At 36.7% G+C, this 18,278-nt stretch overlaps 1 protein-coding gene across 7 annotated transcripts in view; it reads left to right on the top strand.

Annotated features, from left to right (window-relative positions):
- Positions 1–18,278, top strand: part of CEP350 (centrosomal protein 350) — a 155,596-nt gene that overhangs the window by 69,930 nt on the left and 67,388 nt on the right. For all 7 annotated transcript variants that reach the window (XM_070473988.1, XM_070473985.1, XM_020868870.2 and 4 more), the window contains 7 exons: positions 2,522–2,736; positions 3,185–3,348; positions 6,990–7,100; positions 7,568–7,708; positions 12,668–12,804; positions 13,615–13,737; positions 17,882–18,051. In XM_070473988.1, coding sequence (XP_070330089.1) covers positions 2,522–2,736; positions 3,185–3,348; positions 6,990–7,100; positions 7,568–7,708; positions 12,668–12,804; positions 13,615–13,737; positions 17,882–18,051 — 1,061 coding nt within the window. The remainder of the gene's footprint in view (positions 1–2,521; positions 2,737–3,184; positions 3,349–6,989; positions 7,101–7,567; positions 7,709–12,667; positions 12,805–13,614; positions 13,738–17,881; positions 18,052–18,278) is intronic.

The following is an 18,278-nucleotide window of genomic DNA, read 5'->3' as shown; positions in this document are numbered from 1 at the left end:
AATTAGATTTTGAAATATCACTCTTAAATTGATTGTGTAACTTGCACACTGTAATATCATATATTATGCACTTAGCCTATTGCTTACAAATAACTATTGCTTCATGTACAATTCCTGCTCTGTCTCCATGACTTTTATCTGCTACACTGGTTTTGTTCTTCGGGAAATTTAAGCTCTGAGAAGGCATGGATTTGTTTTTTTTACTTTAAAACTGTGTGCTTTTTCCAGTATAGTGTTACATACAGACAATCATTTTTAGTGCTTTCATGTTGCAGATAGTGCCATATTATTAATACCATTGTTCCTATGTCTAAAGTTAAATTTTAATTTCTTTGTCAATGATTTTGGAATTCAGAAAACTTTACCTTTCCTTAAGAGATACCTGATGATTTAACTGGCAAAATGCACAAAGTTAAACATTTCTAAACAAACTCCAGAGCCAAATAAGTTGATAAATGCCCCATACTATAGTCTAGACCCCCTACTTCCCCACCTATGGAGATTGACAGTGGATAAAATGATTTAAGGATTTGATACAAAGGAGTCCAGATATTTAAAAAAAATATTTAACTTATATTGTCTTATTTGGCTATAGACACTTTCTGTGTCCACATTCTTTTCCTTTGTTTCTTTTTTATATTTTAGAAAACTTATTAATATCATTGGAAACAGCTAGTCTAGGTAAGTCTCTGCAGAGCAAATATGAATTCATCTTGTAAATCCATATGGTGAGATTTATCTTATGAGTCAGTTCAGTTCAGTTCAGTCGCTCAGTCATGTCCGACTCTTTGCGACCCCATGAATCGCAGCATGCCCATCCCCAACTTCTGGAGTTTACCCAAACTCATGTCCATTGAGTTGGTAATGCCATCTAACCATCTCATACTCTGTCGTCCCCTTCTCGTCCTGCCCTCAATCTTTCCCAGCATAAGAGTCTTTTCAAATGAGTCAGCTCTTCACATCAGGTGGCCAAAGTTTTGGAGTTTCAGCTTCAACATCAGTCCTTCCAGTGAACATTCAGGACTGATTTCCTTTAGGATGGACTGGTTGGATCTCCTTGCAGTCCGAGGGACTCTCAAGAGTCTTCTACAACACCACAGTTCAAAAGCATCAATTCTTTGGTGCTCAGCTTTCTTTGTAGTCCAACTCTCACATCCATACATGACTACTGGAAAAACCATAGCCTTGACTAGATGGACCTTTGTTGACAAAGTAATGTCTCTCCTTTTTAATATGCTGTCTAGGTTCGTCATAACTTCTTTCAAGGGGTAGGCGTCTTTTAATTTCATGGCTGCAGTCACCATCTGCAGTGATTTTGGAGCCCCCAAAAATAAAGTCTGCCACTGTTTCCCCCATCTGTTTGCCATGAAGTGATGGGACCGGATGCCATGATCTTAGTTTTCTGAATATTGAGCTTTAAGCCAACTTTTTCCCTCTCCTCTTATGAGTACTTTGTTTTAATGTTGTGTTGGAATTCTTTCAGGGAAATCTATTAGGAGACAGAAGTAATGATAATTCTTTCTATGTTCTGTAAATTGTCAGACTGTTAAAAACAGTATTTCTCTAAACTTCAGAAAATTAAAGGTTACTGGAAGCTAGTGAGTGCCTGTGAAGACTACTGTTATTCAAATTTAAATGCTGGTATAAGAGAAATTTTTACCTTTGAGAACCATGTCATAGTTTTATTAAAGCTAAAAGTAAGCTTGCTTTAGTATGTTGAAATATGCTAACTGCTAACATGCTTTGTAGGATATTTGAGTCAGTAAATAAATCTCTGGTTCAAAGCAGCATGCTTCTTGTTATCAGAAACAGTACCTTTAATGAGCTTAATTTATCATAGAGGGGCTTGACCTGTGCCTTGTGTTGAATTAAATGCTTTTAGTTGTTTTAATACAACTGCTATGAGAGGTTACTTCTTAGAAAGTTCAGGAAAGAACTATAGCATTAAAAAGTGGACAGAAACAAATGGACATATATAAACTATTTAGAGATGGTTAGTATGAAACTTTTTGCTGTGACTTTTTGGTTAATAAAAGTAATAACAAAAGTAGTTTTTGTCATTTAAAATTTTTAGCACAAAATGATATTCTCTTTCAGAGACGTATTTTGAGGTATTTTTATGAAATAGGCTTTACCTTGCTTTTTTTATGTGTTTGTAATTTTATTGCTATATAAGATCTTAGTATTCTAGAGGATTTTGCCTGCTACTACAATAAGTGATTCATAGTAAATTACATTGTAGAGGAAGGAGTTTAGTCCCAATTTAATCAAAAGACTCCTTTTTCATGTTATTTTGAGCAGGGCTTGTCCCTAGCTTGTTCCCTGCTGTAAATCTAGCAATAAAAGGAGTACTCATAGTCATTCATTCAGTGTAGCAACTCTGTTAAACGAATAAATCACAGCTTTTTATCACAGCTTTTTAAAGCTAATGTTAATAAGTTTTGCATGTTGTTCTTATTGTTTAGCTGGTTTTTGAAGTAGATTTCCTGTCTCTAATGTCTTTATGAAACAAAACTTGTAGTGTCTCATCAGATAAGGGAAGATCTCAGAAAACTCCAACTTCTCCCATATCTCCAAGTTCTCAGAAACTGTTGCAGTTTGACCTTCCAGGAACTTCATTAGAAAGATCTAAATCCTCAGTAGTAGTGACTCCAACAGGATTTAAGCCAAATGCAACTTTTGTTGATGTGAACCTGGCTGCCAGCAGAACGACGACAGAGATGGCCTCAACACCAGGCAAGTAGATCCATGCAGCTGTAATTTAAAAAATAGGATATGAATTTACTTCTAAAAATTTATTTCAGTTAAACCATAGAGAAATGTTACTTCAAGTGAATGCAGTTACTATTTGAAGTATTAAACAAAAATTGTGCCAGAAAATAAATATCGAAAAGCACGAGAGATTCAGTAGTGGTGACTTTTCCCATATTGTCAGCGTCAGTCAAAAGACACTTGAAAAATGTGTCCTGTGTATGTATTATGTACACTGGCATGGTTTATACATATGTTCACATGCATACACACTCGAAAGAAGTAACTAGTAGAATACTATGTACTAAAACGTCACTGTCTTTCCTACAAAGGATAGCAGACTTGTTTTTAGACCTTAAAATAAGAAATGAAGTTTAGAAATCAGATGTAATTTCCCTTGAACTCTTATATATGACAGTTACATGCCTTCCAGGGTCGAAGCGCTTTTCTCCCGCTGGCCTCCAGCATCGGATGGCAGCAGAGCTCAGCTACCTGAGTGCCATTGAGGAGTCGGTGCGTCAGCTGTCAGAGGTAGAAAGGGTTAGAGGAGTTTCACTTGCGCAACAGGAGACCGTGTCTCTGGCTCAGATCATAAAGGTATTTGTGGAATTTTCTTTAGCTTTCTGTGGTTTTTTTTCTCTTTTCTTTGCTATTTAAAATGATCTTAATGATGAGTTAAAAAAGGAAACACAAAACTTTTAACTGCTAAGTAGAAAAAATAGTCTTGTCACACAGACTATTATTATTATAAATAATCTTGAGAAAAACTGTCATATGGTAAAAAGATAATTAAACATGCAGTATTTGGCAACAGAATAGTAATACAGTCATTCTCTTTCAAATACTTCATTTTCCACATTCTTTACCTTTTTTTATTACAGTGTGAAAATTAGCTTATCAAAATTTTTCAATATTTTCTCTTTTTGTGTGACAAGTCAGAAATGACTTTGGTTTTGTTTTGTTTTTTAATACTTTATTGTACTGAAAAGTTTCTGTGATCTAAGTGTTTGGTAGTGTCAGGTTAATAGGACTTTTCCTTAAGGAAGCTAACAAAAATCTTAGTGTTCCTTGGTGGAGATGCTTATTGGTATCTTTAAAAACAAGAAAAAAAACAGATAACATTTGCATATAATAAAATACACAGATTTTAAGTGTATACTTTGATGAATTTTGAGCATGTAACAACCACCTTAATCAAAATGTATTACACTTTTATCACTCCAGAAGTTTCACCCAGGCCCCTTTTCAGTTAATCTCACCACCCAGAGGCAGGTAGTATTCTGATTCATATCACTATAGTTTATTTCTGCCAGTTCTAGAACTTCATAAAATGGAAATATAGTTTGTAATGTGTTGTGTTTAGCTTATTTTATGCAGCATAACATTTTTAAGGTTGATCCATTTTGTTGCGTCTATGGTGCTTTTGGGTTTTTTGCTGAAAAACATTCCACTGATGATTATATCACAATTCATTTACCCATTCTCTTGTTGGTGTACATTTGTATTATTTCCAGCTTTTGGCTATCATAAATATTCCTGCTATAAAATTATTTTTTTCATATCTCTGTGTATGATACAAAAGTTTACTTTTCTTGCTTAAATACCTAGGAGTGTAATTACTTGTGTTAAGTATATATTTATGAGAAAATGGCATTCTTTTTTCCAAAATAATTGTAACATCTTATACTCTGATGGCAGTATATGAGAGTTCTAGTTGTATTGTTTCTTTGCTGTCATTGTGTATTCTAGTCATTCTGCCTCACACAGTGAGGTAGTATCTCATTGTGGTTTTTAATTTGCATTTCTTTTATGACTGATGAAATTGATCTTTTGGCATATTTATGATTAATCTTGTATCTACTTTTGTGAATATGTGTTCAAATCATTTGCTTCTTTCATAATTGGGATATTTGTCTTTTAATTATTGAGTTGTAGGAGTTCTTTATATATTCTGGAACAAAAACTTTTCAGATATATCTCAAATATTGCTTTCCATCCTAGACCTGGGGCTTTCCTGATAGCTCAGTTGGTAAAGAATCTGCCTGCAGTGCAGGAGACCCCAATTTGATTCCTGGGTCACAAAGATCCACTGGAGAAGGGATAGGCTACCCACTCCAGTATTCTGGGGCTTCCCTTGTGGCTCAGCTGGTAAAGAATCTGCCTGCAATGTGGGAGACCTGGGTTTGATCCCTGGGTTGGGAAGATCCCCTGGAGAAGGGAAAGGCTACCCACTCCAGTATTCTGGCCTGGAGAATTCTATGGACTGTGTAGTCCATGGGGTCGCAAAGAGTTGGACGCGACTGAGTGACTTTCACTTTCACTCACATCCTAGCCTTGCCTTTCATTTTTTTAAACTCTGTTTTTTGAAGAGCAGAAGATTTTAATTTTAATGAAGTCTAGTTTTTAATTTTTTTCTTTTATGGGTAGTGCTCTTTGTATTCTAAGAAATCTTTGCTTACCCTAAGATATTAAGATACTCTAACAAAGATATTCTTTTATGTTTTTCCTCAAAACTTTATAGTTTTGGCCTTTATATTTAAGTGTGTGAGCTATTTCAAGTTAATTAAGAATTTTGAGGAACGGGTCAAAGTTAATCCTTTCCCCCCCATTCAGATGTTTGGTTGTACTAGCACCATTTTCTTAAATTACCTTGAGACCTTTATCAACAATTAAGTAATCATATATGTGTTGGTCTACTTTTGCATTCTGTTCTTTTCCATTGACCTATTTGTCTAGTACCATACTATTTCACAATAACTATAGAGTCAGTCTTTTTTCTTCTTTCTTTTATTTTTTCAGTTAAAATTTTTTTATTGGAATATAGCTGATTTACAATGTTCTCTTAGTTTCAGGTGTACAGTGAAGTGAATCAGTTACACATATGCATATATCCACTCTTTTTTATGTTCTTTTCTTGTTTAGGCCATTACAGTTTTTTGAGTACAGTTCCCTGCTCTATGCAGTGGGTCTTTATTAGTTATTTAATTATCTATTTTATATATAGTAGTGTGTATATGTTAATCCCAATCTCCAAATTTATCCCTCCCTGCCATAGTGGGTCTTGAAATCAGGCTGTAATTACTCCAGTTTTGTTCTTTCCCACGATGTTTCAACTATTCTTTGTTTTTTTCTGTCTAACTTCTAGAATCAGTTTGTCAGTTTCTACCAAAATTTTTTAAAAGCCTGGTGTAATTTTGATTTGAATGACATTGAATCTACAGATGAGTTTGGGAAGAATTCACATCTTAACAATATTGCATCTTCTAGTTCATGAGCATGTTATCTTCGTTTGTTTAGGTTTTTTAGATATTTCTCTCAACTGTAATTTTCAGTGTAGAGATGTTACACTTTTTAAAAGCTATTCTTAAATTTTATGTCTTTTGATAATCTTTTTTTTCCAATTTCATTTTCTAGTTCATCTTAAAATATTTATAGATAGTTTTTTTGAGTGGAACTATTCAGCCTTCCTTCACACCTCCTAATAAATAAGAACAGTGCTGTCCATTTGTTGTGACAGTAAAAGCTCTCCAGACACTTCAAAATGCTCACTGGTGGACAGTGGAGAGGAGCTAATTCCAACTTTGTCAAAAATCACTGGGTTGAGAAATGGCCCTTTTGCAGCTGCCATCTTTTCCTTGAAATCTGAACCACTGATACTATGTACTATTTCAGGGATTTATTATATCTCTGGGTTTCCACATATGGCCAGGGCATTGTATGACTTCATGTATGACCTTACCACCTTTAGAGAACCTGTATTATTTAGCACTATTCTAGAAGAGATGATAATATATAAATTTATAGATAACACCATATGGAATAATTGTAAGAAAGTTAAAAAGGAGACCTTTGGGGGCAACGTTCCTTCAAAGTCAGAGGAGTCGTAAAATTGTGACTTATGAAGCATTATTTTTATTTTTACATGTAGGATGTTTTAATGTCCTCCAAAGAGCTGCCTATGTTTGTTTTAAACCAGCTTTTTGATATCAGTTCTTAGCTCTATATGCCTTGGAAATTTTTTTCTATTATATTATTGACACACAGTAGGTGGTCACTAAATACTTTAGATAAATAATAAATGGTTGATGTCTATGCTATTTACTCTGTTTCCTTTAGGCTCTGATGGGTAGCTTCAAAAGATTTGTGTTAGGAAAATAACTTTCCATTTAATATAATTTCTGCATTAAAATAGTTTAGTATCTTAGAATTAATAGTTGATCATTTCTTTATTTCTGAAGGCACAGCAACAACGCCATGAAAGAGACTTGGCCCTTTTGAAGCTGAAGGCTGAACAAGAAGCTCTGGAATGTCAGAGACAATTAGAAGAAACCCGAAGCAAAGCAGCTCAGGTAGCTTCTTTTGCAAATTTCTGTCCTTGAAATCACTTTAGATTTCTTTTCATTTTATAGGAGGAAAAAGGAAATATGTAAATAACAGTGTTTTAGTATATTATCCCATGAGTTAATTTTATGCCATTTAACTCTAATAGCCACCTTGTGAAATTAAGTAGTCAGGTCAAGATTTATCCTCAATTTAGAGAAATGGAAACTGAAATACATGGTAGTTACTTATCTACTGACACATCAGCTTGTAAACAGTGGAGTTAAGACTTAAACTTCAACAGTGATTTTAAGATTCCAGATTTTAAACTCTAAATTTTTAAAGACATGAAATCCAGATAGTAGTCAAAGTTTGCTTTTTTTTTTACCCCCCACAAGGCAATTGATCCATGAAACTGATTTACATGTTAACACTGATTTGGATAGTATGAGATTAGACATAAAGTAAGTTATCTTTCCCCTACTTTTATTAACAGGTCCATGCGGAATCATTGCAGCAGGTGGTTAAGTCACAACGGGATATGACTGAAGTCCTGCAGGAAGCAACATGTAAAATAGCCACTCAGCAAACAGAGACTGCTCGCCTGACCACAAACGCAGCACGCCACATCTGTGAGGTAAGAGCCACTGGGTCTTACCTTTAGGTCTTTTTAGTCAGCCTGAGTACCTTTGGTTTTAGCAGTAATGGGTCTCTAACGTCTAGCGAATGCATGCTTTTAGTAAGTGACCTCATGCGAAGAGTTGACTCATTGGAAGAGACCCTGATGCTGGGAGGAACTGGGGGCAGGAGGAGAAGGGGATGACAGAGGATGAGCTGGCTGGATGGCATCACCGACTCGGTAGGCATGAGTTTGAGTAAACTCCGGGAGTTTATGATGGACAGGGAGGCCTGGCGTGCTGCGATTCATGGGGTCGCAAAGAGTTGGACACGGCTGAGCAACTGAACTGAACTGAACTGAGTAAGTGACTTTCAGTGAGGGCCATACCCTATTGAAATGAAGCATCATTTATTGTAATGTGTTGTCCAAGTGAATAATACAGGGGCAAAAGATGCAAAAGAACTCTATATTTTTTCCCCTGAGTAATCTTTTTAAAAAGAATGTGTAATTTATACTAATATATGTTTACAATAACATGTATCCCTTTTAAGTATACAGTTTTATGATTTTTGACAAATACGTAGGTATAGGCATCTATGTATATTTCTTATTTATCTATTTATGACTGCACTGGGTCTTTGTTGCTCTGTGCGGGCTTTTTTCTATTTGTAGTGGGCAGGAGCTGCTCTATAGTTGCAGTGCATGGGCTTCTCATTGCGGTGGCTTCTCTTGTTGACGAGCACAGGCTCCAGGTGTGCAGGCTTCATTGGTTGTGTCACATGGATTCATTAGTTGTTACTCCTGGGCTTTAGAACACAGGCTCAGTAGCTGTGGCACACAGGTTTAGTTGCTCCATGGCATGTGGGATCTTCCTGGACCAAAGATCGAACCTGTGTCTCTTGCATTGGCAGGCAAATTCTTTACCACCGAGCCCCAGGGAAGTCCTAGGTATATTTCTTTATCATATCTCTCTATCCCTATAAACACCACTATAATCAAGAAATATCCAGCACTCTTAAAAGTTCCCTCATGCTACTTTGCAGTCAGTCCCCAATCTCAGTCCCAGGGAGCCCCACGTCTGTTTTGTATGTAGATGTTTCATTATTATCCAGAGTGATATTAGTGTCTTTTTTTTTTTTCTTAATTGTACCAAGGATAAAGCCAGAAATAGTTTTACTGCTGTCTCTGTATAGGATATCATGATCTATACTATAAAGTTTCAGTTATTTTAGCAGTTACTATTTAGGACTGTTTGTGAAATGATTCTGTTATTAAAAAGCCATGAATCTGCTACATGCTGGGTACATGGGGTTGTGTAAATAAGTATGGAGTCTCTTTTCTCAAGAAATTTTAGGTTACAATTAACAAAGATTTTAAAGACACTTCAGTTTGTCAAAGCAATGATGAAATTAACACCAAATGAATAATATATGACAGTAATGGCTAAGAGTAGGGAAAATGTACTTCACATTATTGGTGAAGTTAGAAAATTCTAATTGAGTTTGCTTCTTGAAAAAAGATTTAATTTTTGGTTTTAGTCAGTTCAGTTGCTCAGTCATGTCCAACTCTTTGCGACACCATCCATGGACTATAGCATGCCAGGCTTCCATGTCCGTCACCAATTCTGGAGCTTGCTCAAACTCATAAACATTGAGTCAGTGATGCCATCCAACCATGTCATCCTCTGTCATCCCCTTCTCCTCCTGCCTTCAATCTTTCCCAACATCAGGGTCTTTTGTAATGAGTTGGTTCTTCCCATCAGGTGGCCAAAGTATTGGCGCTTCAACATCAGTCCTTCCAATGAATATTCAGGACTGATTTCCTTTAGATTGACTGGTTTGATCTTGTAGTTCAAGGAATTCTCAAGGGACTTTTCCAAACCATCATTTATAGAAGCATCAGTACTTCGGCACTCAGCCTTCTTCATGGTTTAACTCTCACGTCTGTACGTGACTGCTGAAAAAACGATAGCTTAGATTAGACAGACCTTTGTTGGCAAAATAATGTATCTGCTTTTTGATATGCTGTCTAGATTTGTCATAGCTTTCCATCCAGGGAGCAAACGTCTTTTAATTTCATAACTGCAGTCATCAACAACAGTGATTTCAGAGCACACAAAAAAATAAAGTCTCTCACAGTTTCCATTGTTTCCCCATCTATTTGCCATGAAGTGATGGGACCGGATGCCATGATCTTAGTTTCTTGAATGTTGGGTCTTAAGCAGACTTTTTCACTCTCCTCTTTCACTTTCATCAAGAGGCTCTTTATTTTTTTTTATTTTTATTTTTTTTTAGGATTAATTTTTTTTTTCTCCATTTATTTTTATTAGTTGGAGGCTAATTACTTTACAACATTGCACTGGTTTTTGTCATACATTGAAATGAATTAGCCATGGATTTACATGTATTCCCCATCCCGGTCCCCCCTCCCACCTCCCTCTCCACCCAATCCCTCTGGGTCTTCCCAGTGCACCAGGCCCGAGCACTTGTCTCATGCATCCAACCTGGGCTGGTGATCTGTTTCACCTTAGATAATATACATGTTTCGATGCTGTTCTCTTGAAACATCCCACCCTCGCCTTCTCCCACAGAGTCCACAAGTCTGTTCTGTACATCTGAGTCTCTTTTTCTGTTTTGCATATAGGGTTATCGTTACCATCTTTCTAAATTCCATATATATATGTGTTAGTATACTGTAATGGTCTTTATCTTTCTGGCTTACTTCGCTCTGTATAATGGGCTCCAGTTTCATCCATCTCGTTAGAACTGATTCAAATGAATTCTTTTTAATGGCTGAGTAATATTCCATGGTGTATATGTACCACAGCTTCCTCATCCATTCGTCTGCTGATGGGCATCTAGGTTGCTTCCATGTCCTGGCTATTATAAACAGTGCTGTGATGAACATTGGGGTGCACGTGTCTCTTTCAGATCTGGTTTCCTCGGTGTGTATGCCCAGAAGTGGGATTGCTGGGTCATATGGCAGTTCTATTTCCAGCTTTTTAAGAAATCTCCACACTGTTTTCCATAGTGGCTGTACTAATTTGCATTCCCACCAACAGTTTAAGAGGGTTCCCTTTTCTCCACACCCTCTCCAGCATTTATTGCTTGTAGACTTTTGGATAGCAGCCATCCTGACTGGTGTGTAATGGTACCTCATTGTGGTTTTGATTTGCATTTCTCTGATAATGAGTGATGTTGAGCATCTTTTCATGTGTTTTTTTTGCCATCTGTATGTCTTCCTTGGAGAAATGTCTGTTTAGTTCTTTGGCCTGTTTTTTGATTGGGTCATTTATTTTTCTGGAGTTGAGCTGGAGGAGTTGCTTGTATATTTTTGAGATTAATCCTTTGTCTGTTGCTTCGTTTGCTATTATTTTCTCCCAATCTGAGGGCTGTCTTTTCACCTTGCTTATAGTTTCCTTTGTTGTGCAAAAGCTTTTAAGTTTCATTAGGTCCCATTTGTTTATTTTTGCTTTTGTTTCTAAAATTCTGGGATGTGGGTCATAGAGGATCCTGCTGTGATTTATGTCGGAGAGTGTTTTGCCTATGTTCTCCTCTAGGAGTTTGATAGTTTCTGGTCTTACATTTAGATCTTTAATCCATTTTGAGTTTATTTTTGTGTATGGTGTTAGAAAGTGTTCTAGTTTCATTCTTTTACAGGTGGTTAACCAGTTTTCCCAGCACCACTTGTTAAAGAGGTGGTCTTTTTTCCATTGTATATCCTTGCCTCCTTTGTTGAAGATAAGGTGACCATAGGTTCGTGGATTTATCTCTGGGCTTTCTATTCTGTTCCATTGATCTATATTTCTGTCTTTGTGCAAGAGGCTCTTCAGTTTCTGTTCACTTTCCACCATAATAGTGGTGTCATCTGCTTATCTGAGGTTATTGATATTTCCCCTGGCAATCTTGATTTCAGCTTGTGCTTCATTCATCCCGGCATTTCGCGTGATGTATTCTACATAAGTTAAAGAAGCAGGGTGACAATATATAGCCTTGACGTACTCCTTTCCCAATTTGGAATGAGTCTGTTGGCCCATGTCCAGTTCTAACTGTTGCTTCTTGACCTGCATGTAGATTTCTCAGGAGGCAGGTGAGGTGGTCTGGTATTCCCATCTCTTTAAGAATTTTCCAGTTTGTTGTGATCCACACAGTCAAAGGCTTTGGCATAGTCAATAAAGCAGAAGTACATGATCCAGCTGATGTTGGCAATTTGATCTCTGGTTCCTCTGCCTTTTCTACATCCAGCTTGAACATCTGGAAGTTCTCGGTTTATGTACTTTTGAAACCTAGCTTGGAGAATTGTGAGCATTACTTTGCGAACGTGTGAGATAAGTGCAATTGTGCGGTAGTTTGAACATTCTTTGGTATTGCCTTTTTGGGATTGGAATGAAAACTGACCTTTTCCAGTCCTGTGGCCATTGCTGAGTTTTCCAGTTTTGCTGGTATATTAAGTGCAGCACTTTCATAGCATCATAATTTTAGGATTTGAAATAGCTTAACTGAAATTCCATCACCTCCATTAGCTTTGTTTGTAGTGATGCTTCTTAAGGCCCACTTGACTTCAGGATGTCTGGCTGTAGGTGAGAGATGACACCATCATGGTTATCTGAGTCATTAAGATCTTTTTTATATAGTTTTTCTGCGTATTCTTGCCACCTTTTCTTAATGTCTTCTGCTTTTAATTTTTTTTTTTTTTTTTTTGTGGTTTACTGTGGCTTATTTTAGACTTGAAGACTTTCTGCTTAGTAACTCATAGATTGTTATAGTTAGTTGAAACCTTAGAAATCCTGTGATCTCCCTCTATTTATTTTATAAAGACGTTGAAACTTCAAGAATCTAAATGACAGTATGTTACCTATTATGGCAGAATTTGCTTGCTTTCCATACAGTGATCTTTCCAAGATACTCTACTGTCACTCAGTTCTTCTGTGACATTACCTTTTTGCATCTTCTTTACCTTCTGTGTGTTCATATTTAGATGGCGGAATTGACTCGAACTCATATCTCAGATGCCATCACTGCTTCAGGAGCTCCCCTAGCAGCGCTGTATGATCACCAGCGGCAGCACGCTCCAGACTTTGTGAAACAACTAAGGACAAGAGCTGAAACAGATAGGTTAATATCCAATCATTCAGCAAATATGTAATGAATATCTGTTATGTCCCAGGCACTGTTGTGGGTACTGAAAAATTAGTTATGGACATATAGTCTAGTGGTGAAGAGACATTAATCAAATGTTCCTTTAGGTGAGTAAACACTTACAAATTAAGATAAGTATTATGAAAGAAAGGAACATTTGTTTTTGAGATATACAGCAAAGGAGTTTGAGTAGCATGGAAGTCAAAGAAGATTTTCCTGAGGAAGTAAAGCTAGTGGTGAGATCTAGTGAATGAAAAGGACTCAGTGATATAAAGGAGATAAGGAATAGGCAGGTCAGTGCATGCAAAGGTGGAAAAGAAAGCGAAAGAACAACAAACAGACCAGAGTCAGAGGGCAAGAAGGAAAAAGGTAGGAGATGACGCAGGGTCAGATCGTGGTGGAACTTTGCGGATCCTCTGGATTTTGGAGTTTATTCGAAGAGCAATGAAAAGTCACTGGAGAGTCTTTTAGGCAGTGCTGGGTTATGTCGTCGTGTCTGTGTGTATATTTTTTTTTACATCGACTTTGACTATCTCTAGTTCATAGGTTTTTTAGTCTGTTCACATTCATTGGTACTTGAGGTGATTTGTGTTTATTTCTCATAATAAATAGATATTCTTTAATGTGTTATATACTTTTCTATGAGCACCTTTCTCAGATAGTTTGTAACCCATATTTCATAATTTCTATTCAAGATTTTATCTCATATTAATATTAAACAGTATTTAAAATCTTTCTCTTATTTGAGACTTTAAATGTTTTAATCAGTTTTTCTTTTCTTTGTAGGAAAAGTCAATCTGGTTCACTTTCTCAGAGTAAAGAAGGCACCCTTGACTCTAAACATCAGAAATTTTCCCCTTCATATGATAGTTATTCTGAGTCTTCAAGATACAAGAATCGTGATAGAAGGTGAAGAGTGTTTGATTTAGTAAAGTCTGATAAATGACTTAGACATTGCTTTTTTTTTCACTCTTTTATCTTATTTCTTTAAATGAAATAGTGTTTTCCCTTCTGTTCTGGCTTCCCTGATTTTTAACCTGTTTACAAAATAGTTGTTCCATGTAATAATATAGCTACCATTCCTTGACAGTCTACTATACAAGTATTATAAGAACTGTTTTTCCTGCATTTAATCTTCACAGCAACCTTCCAAGACAGATATTATTGTCATTTTATAGGTAAGGGAACTAAGGATCATGGAGATGTTAAAAAACTTACCTACAATCACATAGCTAGTAGCACATCAAGAAATTGAACCATGATGTATCTGGCTTGAGAGCACACTGCTTTGGTGATACCCTTATTTTTTGACATTACTGTATGTACTAATTTTTATCATTATGAAAGAAGATTGAATACTTTGTCATTGATACTTGATACTTGGTAACATCTGTAGTTTTCAGTTATGGATCTCTCCTTGGATTAAAAAGTTTTAGAGGCTACTTTCCATCATTCTTAGACGTAGGATACTTATGTTATCAAAGTATACTAAAACCTTAATTTAAAATATTAAATCATGAGACTGAAAAATATGAAAATTAATGGGGGCTAGATACCAACAATTATTAAGTACTTACTCTGTGTCTGGAACTATGTGACTTTCACTTAACCTTTACTGACACTTAATTTAGGCCATCACCTGAGTTCCTGCAGTGGTCTTCTAATAGGTTTCCCTGTCCTTTAACCTTGCCCTGCTCTATTCATTAACCACATGGCAACCAGAATGATTGTTCGAAAATTTGCAGCCAATTGGTGATTTACCTCTTTGAAACGTCAGTGTTTCCTCAGAGCCACTTAGTATAGCATGGAAGTCCCTTTGTTATTAAGCCTTTAGTCCATCTCCAGCTCTGTCACTTGGCATTTCCCCTCTTAGCATATTTTACTAGTTTTAACTACTTCATTTCTCTTGTTCTCTTTGTCTCCTGTGCCATTGCATGCTGTCCCTTCTTTCTAGACCCTCCCTATTCCATTTTATTTACTTTAGTTTTACTTCACCTTTAAGAATCAGTATTAGCCCCTCATCTGCTTTAGAGATCCCTTCTGTGTTTACCCACAGCAATCCCAAGTGTAACTATTGCAACCATTACCAGCTTCTATATTCTTACCTTTACTTACTCAGTTCAGTTCAGTCGCTCAGTCGTGTCCGACTCTTTATGACCCCATGAACCGTAGCATGCCAGGCCTCCCTGTCCATCACCAACTCACGGAGTCTACCTAAACCCATGTCCATTGAGTCAATGATGCTATCCAGCCATCTCATCCTCTGTTGTCCCCTTCTCCTCCTGCTTTCAATCTTTCCCAGCATCAGGGTCTTTTCAAATGAGTCAGCACTTGGCATCAGGTGGCCAAAGTATTGGAGTTTCAGCCTCAACATCAGTCCTTCCAATGAACACCCAGGACTGTTCTCCTTTAGGGTGGACTGGTTGGATCTTCCTGTAGTCCAAGGGACTGTCAAGAGTCTTCTCCAACACCACAGCTCAAAAACATCAATTCTTCAGTGCTCAGCCTTCTTTATAGTTCAACTCTCACATCCATACATGATTACTGGAAAAACCATAGCCTTGACTAGATGGACCTTTGTTGACAAAGTAATGTCTCTGCTTTTTAATATGCTGTCTAGGTTGGTCATAACTTTTGCTTCCAAGGGATAAGCGTCTTTTAATTTCATGGCTGCAGTCACCATCTGCAGTGATTTTGGAGCCACAAAAAATATAAAGTCTGACACTGTTTCCACTGTTTCCCCATCTATTTGCCATGAAGTGATGGGACTGGATGCCATGATCTTAGTTTTCTGAATGTTGAGCTTTAAGCCAGCTTTTTCACTCTCCTCTTTCACTTTCATCAAGAGGCTCTTTAGTTCTTCTTCACTTTCTTCCATAAGGGTGGTGTTATCTGCATATGGAGCTCTTTGAGGACTTCATTTTCATCACTCCTGCAATGAAACCCTATACCCATTAGCAGTCATCTCGTATGTCCCTTCTTTCCCAGCTTCTGGCCACAACTAATCTACTCTTTATTTTCTATGGATTTTTGTCTAGTTTGGATATTTCATCTGAATAGCACCATACAATAGGTGGCTCTTTGTGACTGGCTTCTTTGACTTAGCATTATGTTTTCAGAGTTCATCTATCATGTATCAGTACTTTATTCCTTTATATAGCCAGATAGTCTATTGCATGGATGTCCCACATTTATCCATCAGTTGATGAACTTTAGGATTTTTTTCATTTTTTTTTGATCTTGTGAATGGTGCCACTGTGTACTGATTCATTCATGTACAAATTCTTGTGTGGATATATTTCATTTCTCTTGGGTATATACTTAGGAAAGGGATTGTAACTCTATTTAACATTTTGGTGGTATGCCAAACTGTTTTCCAAAATAGCTGCTCCATTTTACATTTTCACCAGGAATATAAAGATTTTCCACATCCTTACTAACACTTCTTGATAGGCTAATGAAGACTGTGTCATTCCTGTATCCCTAGAGCTTAGCAATATGCCAAGTACATGGTAGGCAGTCTACTACATATTTATTGAGTGAATGATTGGCACATAACTGCTAAGTAGAAGAATTGAGATTAACCGCATACCCTACTGATTCCAAAGCACTTGTGGTCTCTTGCAGTCTGTCTTTTACCTTATAGCTTTATTATACAATTTATTCTTTGAAAAACATTTATTAAGTCAGACAAATAATTATGTAATATTCTGATAAGTACCATCATAGAAATCTACACACACACATACACAGTATAAACACAGAAAAAGAAGTGACCAAACCCTCCTTGAGAGTAGAGAGGGGGTCTACAAACAGTTTGCAGAAATGCTACTTCAGCTGAGTTTTGAATTCATTAAGCACAGAGGAAAGGTAGGGTGTGTCACAGGAGGGAAATAGCTTATTCAGGGGACCTTAAAACTTGGCTCGTGGTTGGCTATGTATTTATGTTTAGTGAATAGATAAATTAAGGAAAGCAAAGATGGAGGAAGGAAAATACTAAACTTTAAAACAAGTAAGCATTTGGAAATCTGAGTTTTAAAGTAAGGAGAAGGGCAGAGCTAATGATACAGACTTGAGGCTTACTCCAGATGATAGCATTAGAAATTACGGATAGGCATAAGATTGTCCAAGGAGAGTATATAGCATAAGGGAGAAAGAAACCAAAGCCATAAGAAGCACAATCATTTTAAGAAAAGATAGAAGAATTAAAAGGAAGTGAAGGAAATACAGGAAAACTTGCTAGGGAGGTAGGGAGAGAGTCAGGGAATATAAGAAAGGAGAGCCCTTTTATCATTTAATTTTGTTATAGTTTCAAGCTTACAAAAACATTGTAAGAATAATACAGGTTTCTCAAATATCTTTCATCCAGATTACCCTAGTGTATTAACATTTTACTACATTTGCTTTCAGTTCAGTTCAGTTGCTCAGTCATGTCCGAGTCTTTGCTGCCCCATGAACTACAGCACACCAGGCCTCCGTGTCCATCACCGACTCCCGGAGTCCACCCAAACCTATGTCTGTTGAGTCGGTGATGCCATCCAACCATCTCATCCTCTGTTTTACCAAACTTTTAAAGGAAGGATATAAGAGATTCATACCACCTGATGTAGAAAAAGAACTTATCTATTGAATGTGAGTTAGAGTTTAGGTAGAGTTTACAAGAACAGTTCCAGTAGAACAGGTGGGAATTGAAGCAGGCTGCAATAAGTTATGAGGTCGATGAAAAGTAAGGAAGTGGAAACAGCAAGTAGAAGCCCCTTTTCCCACTAGATTGATTTTAAAATGAAAGGCAAAAAGGGAGTGAAAGCCTGAGAATAATGGTTCCCCGTCATTACTACTTAGAAAAAAAAAACCTTTTCTGCTACTCATCTTTTCTAAAATAGTTTCTTCTCAGACTTATGTCTAAGTGGCATTTTTATGTTTTATATCCTTCATTGTTTCAAATCTTGATCATAAGGCACATTTCCTTGGCCAGATAAGTTGCTTTGAAATTATATCCTTATTTTGTTGCCTTAATTTTTTTCTCGTTTGTTTCCATAATATGCCTAAACAGGAGTAGTAGTGGTAGTAGCCGTCAAGAAAGTCCTTCAGTTCCATCTTCTAAGGAAAATGAGAAGAAACTTCGTGGTGAAAAGATGGAGAGTTCTATTGAAGAACAGGTTCAGACCGCTGCTGATGATTCTTTTCGAAGTGATAGTGTACCATCTCTTCCTGATGAAAAAGGTAACTTTGTTTACACATACATGTGTAATTACTTATGTGGGGAGGCTTCTAGAACCCTTTGAGATACTTGTGACTGAGCTAATTAATATAATTAAAACATGGTGATATTGCAGACAGGTTTCATGTCTGATATTAAATGTGTTCAGGTAAAACTGTTTCAAATGTACCATGCCAGTAACCTTGCTGATATTTTACATGATTGTGTGTCATGATCCTAAAGGGAGGCA

The sequence above is a fragment of the Odocoileus virginianus genome, chromosome 11 (assembly GCF_023699985.2).
Source record: "Odocoileus virginianus isolate 20LAN1187 ecotype Illinois chromosome 11, Ovbor_1.2, whole genome shotgun sequence".
Classification (NCBI taxonomy): domain Eukaryota; kingdom Metazoa; phylum Chordata; class Mammalia; order Artiodactyla; family Cervidae; genus Odocoileus; species Odocoileus virginianus.
The sequence above is the reverse complement of the archived record's forward strand: the minus strand, read 5'-3'. Positions and strand labels throughout refer to the sequence as shown.